We start from the raw sequence: 7,118 nt of genomic DNA, 5'->3' as shown, positions 1-7,118 counted from the left end.
AGAGAGATAGATAAGGGTGCTCGTAGCAATGCAGTTTTTGTGGTACATGTCGGGGCTAGCGATGTAAGGAAAGATGGATCTGAGGAGCTTATTGATAAGTATAAAACATTGATAAGGGCATTTAAGGAAAGAGGTCACAGCTTGATTTTGTCAGAGATATTGCCAAGAATAAATTGTGGGGATGAGATACTAAGTAAGTCACGAGGATTGAATGACAGACTTAGATCAATACGTAGGGATGAGCAAATAGGCTGGTTGGATTTGTGGGATAATTTTAATGGGAAAGTTAATATTTTTGGAATGGATGGCATACATTTAAACAAGGCAGAGACTAGAATGTTAGCAAGGGCTATTAACTCGGCTGTAGTGGTAGATTTAAACTAGGGCTAGACAGAAGTGAGGGCTATAATATTAGTAATATAGGAAATATAACTGACAGGAAAACATGTAAAACAGGCATAAAACATAAATGTATTTTAAAATCTATGATTAATTGTTACTATTGTAATGCTAGGAGTATTAGAAATAAAATTTATGAGTTCAAAGCAGTTGTGGAAACTGAGGAATTTTGATATTACAGGTATCACTGAGATTTGGTTGGATTTGAACAATTTTGATGAGAAATTTTTTTGAAGAACCAGGCTACAGAATATTTACTAGAGATAAAATATAGAAAAAAGGGGGAGGAGTAGCTTTACATATGAGGAGTGAATTACATCCTGTTGAGTTAGAACATATTAAAGAAAACAGCACTGAGGTTGAGTCAGTTTGGGTTGGTGTTAGTGGATATAAAGGGAAAAGTCTTTTAACTGGGATTTGTTATAGACCACCAATGTCAGAATGTGGAAATTAATGAGAAACCGTATAATGAGATCAGAATGGTAGCTGAAAAATATGAGAAGAGCCACTAGGATGATACCTGGGATGGTGGGATTGTCCTACGAGGAGAGACTAAAAACTCTAAACTTGTTTCCTCTGGAGAGGAGAAGTGTTAGAGGGGATATGATTGAGGTGTTTAAGGTTATTAAAGGTATTGATAACATAGGCCTGCAATGGTTTTATTGTCATGAAATTTGCACATGTTCTACAGTAATTCCTGTACACTGAATCCAAAAACAATATCCATTTTTCTCCATAACGTACAGATTTTTCACAAAATGTCATAACGCAATACATAAAAGAAAGGCCACAACACATACTTTTGAGATTAAAATACATAGGTTCCACAAAACAAATCAGGATGCATATTCATTTGACATCAACAATATTCTTACCTCTTATTCAGTTTGTTTGTCTTTTTGTTAAGAAAACAATAATAAAAAATATTCATTGTGGTAAACGAAATAATAATTTGATCTAAGTTTCTTTCTTCTTCCTAGTCTGTAAAAAAATCCTAATGTGACAGGAAAAAAATTATTATTATTTTTGAAATCTGCATAACTGAATTATGGAAAATCTGTTATCAAAACCAAAACAAGTTTCATGAAGTTTAAATTCACAAGCCTGTATTATATTCTTCCAAAAACTTTTTTGTGTTTAGCAGTGAAAACAAAGGGTCACAAATTAAAATTTTAGCAGTGTAGGAGTTGTTTGCAATATAGACTGTATTACTTTTCAAACAGGGTAGTTGGCTTTTGGAATGAGCTGCCTTCAAGCATGGTGGAGACAGAAAATTTAACTAGTTCAAGAAAAGATTGGATGAATATACGAGTAGTGAGGGATGGTTATATTTGGGAGTTGGAAAGGACATACTTGATGGGTTAATAAGTTCCTTTTTTTGTCCCTGTAAAATTTCATGAACTTATTAACTAATTAGTATTATGAGGTATCATCATAGGCTTTCTCATAGCCAGAGCAAATAAAAATTAAAAAATTACAAGCTCATTGATAGCAACGCTTTTTCAAAACTTTTTGGGGAATCATTATATGCCAACTTTCAAAGTTTTTTCTAAAAGACATTGACAACTCAATCTAACACTTGCCAACAACAGAAGTCAAACTTTCTTTTTAAAAAGAATAGTCTCATTATCAACTTCCCAATTATCAGGAATTTTCCCAGTATCAATAGACTTCTCAAAAATTGGTAAATCCCTCAATGAGTCTTCTTCAAAATATTTAGATACTGGGCTAGGGCTCTATTCTCAAAAACTTCATGTGTTTGTGAAATAATTACTCCTAATGTTCTAGATATTAAAATTATTTAAATAAAAATTCTTCCTACCCTTAAACTTAATGAACCAGCTTTGGATCTTCTTCACCTTCATAAATAAAAAGAATAGTTAATAATAAAAAAATGAAGTAATTTTAGCAATGACCTTCTTCCATAAAGAAGTTTCCTCAAAAGTTTCTCCAACTTAAAAGACCAGTATTACCCATGGCCATGACTTAGTTTCCCCAGTTAATCTATGCATAAAACCATTACATCAGAATTAGTGTTTTTAACTTCGAATCTTTCATCACCCCTTTCATCAATTTATTTTCAAAACTTTATAAAGTATCTTTATTATTACTATATATCAGTGAAATTGGCATCAAAATGTTGCTTATATTTCCACTTTTAATATTATGTTTTAATTTCATAATTCAAAAGAAAATATAAATAAAATAAAGCTAAATATCGATTTGTGTATGTCACATAGTATCTCTTCATGTCTTGTTGCTCAGTTTATATTTTTTACGCCAACTATATTCATGTACAAGTGGATAATGACATAAAAACAAATTTTAGATACTGGCAAGCTAAAATATAAATTTGATTTGCTGAGAAATCAATGCATCTAGCAAATCAACTAGAGTGGCACTTCCTCCTACTCCATTCTTTCCAATCATCTTGTTTAATTCCACCTACTTAAGGATCTGTTTATAACCAAGAGAAAGGAACAAGTTGTACTTTACATGATTTCTGACACTCGGACTAGTAACGAAACATACTCGATATACATTCACAAACAAATCTTCAGTAAAAATACTTTATTAAACGATTAGATTTTTTGTGTACAAAAGATTTGTAATGTTTACTAAAAGTATACCACATTTTGTGAAGATGCACTTATTGAACTAAAATTTATAGTATAAATACTTAACATGTGCAAACGTGTATACATTATAGTGATCCTGTTGCGAAAGAGCTAAATTACTTTGCAAAGCATCCTACACTTTTCCCACAACTGATGCAAGATTAATAGGCCTATAATTACTGGAACAATTTTTATCACCTCCCTTGAAAAGAAAAGTAACACTGACCAACTTATAATCCTCTGGCACCTGCCTACTACTCAAGGACTCACAAAAAAAATAATAATAGTAGCAACTGGCTCACATATCCATTACTTAACCTTCTTAAAAATCATTTGGTAAATATTAACTGGCCTAGGAGTTTTATTGTCCTGATGTTTTCTTAACAAGCTCAGAATTAATGTGATCATCTTATTTCCATCTATCAAATGTTCAAGATGAGGAATATTGCTTAAATCTTTGTTAGTAAAATTTGAAAAAACAAAATTTAATAACCCAGCCATCTCATAATTATATGATACGAGCCTTCTAATATCATCCCTCAATGGTCCTACCTTCATCCTAACATTTTGTTTACACTTAATGTATTTAATTTAGAAATCCTTTGTTAATTTTCAGCAAACCTTTTTTACACATCCTTTTCAATGTCCTAGGTTCTTGTTTAACCAACTTTATTCATATTGTATACTCTTCTAAATCTCCTATTAAACCAGTCATTTTACATTTCTTAAATTAAATGTTATCTCTTATACTCTTTATAAGCCAACATGTTTTTTTTTTTTACTTGCAGCCACCCTTTTCTTTCTATAAGAAATATGTTTCTCTATAATATTTAAAATTTTATCTTTAAAAATTTTCCATATTTGATCTGTGTCTCCAAATAACTCAGCTACCCAATTCACATCCCTTCAAAATTTGCTTTTTTGATATTTGTAACCAAAACATTATTATTCCTGATCTCCATATACAGCAAAACATCACACCTAATACAGCAATAATATCTTGCATCCAGATGTTCCCCAGTTTCCACCCTCTCAAACATTTCTCCATTAAAAGCTAACAATAAATCTAAAATAGCATTGTTTCTAGTAGGTTCCTTGACCAATTGGTAAAAAATCCATCTTGAAGAGTATCCAAAAACGTTTCTGCCTCATGATTTGACTTTTAACATTTCTACATGGCTAAAATTAAAACCACCCTATAATCATGTTCTCATTAAGATGAAATCTTAATCTCAGTATAAAATTTTTCATTAATTTCATCAGTATCATCAGGTGATCTGTAACAAATTCCCCTAAATGCCTTTTCCTTTATATCCACTAAAGAAGCCCAAATTGATTCAATCTCCTTGCTATTTCCTCCAATATCCTCAACTTCAACAGGACATAAGTAACATTTTACACATAAAGCCACTCCTCCCCTCTCTTTACTTAAATAACCTATAACTGAATTTAAAAGAAACTTCTGTCATCAAAATCGTCTAAATTTAACCATGTTTCACTTATTCCTATTAAATCAAAATCCTTCATTCTTCCAGCGCTCTAAAATCATCTATTTTATTACTTATAAGTTATAGTTCTAGCATTACAATAATAACAATTAAGCCTATCCTTAGAAATACTTCTATACTCATTTCCCATGCTAAACTTTTCTCTGCAAGTACAACTACAACTATGAACTAATTTTGTTTACAACTAATACAAATAACAAGTTAAACTTAACACATTGCTTAAGAAAACAATTACTCAAAATTTACAAAAAAGGGTTAACACCATTCTAACAACTAACAATTTAAAGTCAATTCTAGCAACTCAACAGTAATGGTGTACGTTAGTTTTTACTAATATTAAGTAATATTAAAAATTCGCTTGAATCTTCCTTAGGCTTAATAATAATAAGTTAATTCAACTAAGTAACGACGTCGTACTGAAGTTATTCTTACCTCTAGGGTATAGTTTGCACTGATCCGCTGAAATGAATTCCATGCCTCATCAGTAGCACTTTTGTCCATGTTTAAATCAGCACAAAGATCCTGAAATCTTGATCTTATTTCCGTCCCATTTTCTCCAGCGTTCTCCATTTTAATTATTTTTCTTCAATTAATTTAGAACTAAATCATTACTTTTAATAGAACAGAGGCTTCGATATACCTTTCGATGCTAATAGACACTACCTATACGAGTGGCGGGAAATTAACCGTAACACACACTCTTTCAACAAATTAGTCCCCTAAAAACAAATAGATCTTAAAGTAACCTCACTTATTTAGGCAAACAAATACAAAAATTGAGAATATTCATTATTTTTTAAATTGGTACCCTACCTTGAATACATTATTTGCGCTAATTAACCAGTAACGAAGCATTTCGTCTAAAAGTAGTTCAGTTTAAATACCTAAGTAAAACACACTTAATTTACGCGGGAAAAACCTATCAGATGTTTAAGTAAAAGCTGAAATTGCTACAAGTGATGTTGACTTTATCGCCCCCTGTTGACATTGGATAATAATCGAACAACCCACGCCCTTTACTTTTGATGAGATATGAAACAGTTGTTCAAAACATATTTATTAATAGATAACATCATAGCTGGAGTTTTAAAAAAATCACAGCTAAATGAAACGATGAAAAAGACGCTAATGATTCTTTATATAATCAACCAATAGTTTCGTTAAACTTATTTTAAATGTGTATCTTTTGTTTCAAGGATGTTAAAAATAATAAACAAAGAGCTCAAAAATTCGGTGACGAGGAACCCACTTTGAGACTAATAATAGCTGGAGACGGCTTGAATGGGTAATGAAGAAAAACTTTAATATAAGTTTAACATAACAGCAAATGTGCAACGTTTCGACAAGGTTTTGCCATCATCAGGTACCTCGTCGAAACGTTGTACATTTGCTGTTATGTTAAAGTTATATTAAAGAGCTTAAAAAGTTGTCCTGATATATGTAGTTAATGACTTTGATCAGTGTTCGAATATACAGAAAAGAAGACTCTGTACACTTCAAAAACAATTATTATATTACATTGCAAGTTACATATAAATTAGGGACAAAAATGGCCTGTTGATCTATCTAGGATGTCCCATCCACTAAATTAAACTTTAAAATAAATATTTAAAATTCATAGCCAGCCCTTATCGTTCAAATATTTATCAAGCCTTCCCTTAAATTAACTGCATCCACCAAATCAACTCATTTCAAAGGCCAACTAAGCTGTTAGAAAATAAAGCTGTCTAAGCTGAAGATAAATCCTACTATGCCAAACATTTATGTTAATGTTCCATAGTCCTACGACAAATCGAAGGCTGGTGGTATTTAAGATAATATTTTATACGTAGTTATACAATTGTTTGTTTCGGATTATGATATACTATATTATCTTTATTTTGCTTGTGTCTTTGTAATTAAGCACAAAGCTACACAATGTGCGACCTGTGCTCTGCCCACCACGGGTATCGAAACCCAGATTCTAGCGTTGTAAGTCCGCAGACGTGCCGCTGGGGGGGGATATCATATTCAAGCTGAAAGTAGTGATTATTTTATTGACTTTTCTAGTGTTAGCATTTATTATGACATGACTGTGAAACAGTAGAGCAGAATAAGAATCGTCAAAGAACACTGTAACCAAAATTATACTTTTTCGACTTAAACAAAATTATGTGAGTTAGAGGTTTACCTCTACAAGCAGTGGCGTAAGTATGCTCTCGCAGCCACTTTAATTGCGGGGAGCGTGGCGAGCAAAAAAGGAGTTCGAAGGGCCTGACAAAAATAATTACCGACAAGGGGAATAAATGTAGAGAGACTAATTACTTTTTATGCGGGGAGGCCCACCTTTTGTAGTTACGCCACTGTCTACAAGTCAAAAAATATATTTGCAATTAGAAAAGTAGTGAATATTATATCAGTAAAATAAAGAACATTTTTTTTCATTCTAGCTCAATTTCGTGAGTTGTGGTATTTATAATTAATACTGGAACCAACAAATAAGCAATAAATACAGAAATTAATTAGGATCGTTTGGTTTGAATTTCGCGAAAAGCTACACGAGGGCTATCTGCGCTAACCGTCCCTAATTTAGCAGTGAAAGACTAGAGGGAAG

At 31.9% G+C, this 7,118-nt stretch overlaps 1 protein-coding gene across 1 annotated transcript in view; it reads right to left on the bottom strand.

The window, feature by feature from the left end:
• LOC106464112 (retinoblastoma-like protein 1) overlaps positions 1 to 5,200 on the bottom strand; it is a 53,749-nt gene extending 48,549 nt beyond the window's left edge. The window contains exon 1 of the mRNA XM_013924223.2: positions 4,958 to 5,200. Coding sequence (XP_013779677.1) covers positions 4,958 to 5,095 — 138 coding nt within the window. The 5' untranslated portion in view covers positions 5,096 to 5,200. The remainder of the gene's footprint in view (positions 1 to 4,957) is intronic.
• Positions 5,201 to 7,118: the final 1,918 nt, after the last annotated feature.

This window comes from Limulus polyphemus, unplaced genomic scaffold (assembly GCF_000517525.1).
Source record: "Limulus polyphemus unplaced genomic scaffold, Limulus_polyphemus-2.1.2 Scaffold1563, whole genome shotgun sequence".
NCBI classification, from domain to species: domain Eukaryota; kingdom Metazoa; phylum Arthropoda; class Merostomata; order Xiphosura; family Limulidae; genus Limulus; species Limulus polyphemus.
The sequence above is the reverse complement of the archived record's forward strand: the minus strand, read 5'-3'. Positions and strand labels throughout refer to the sequence as shown.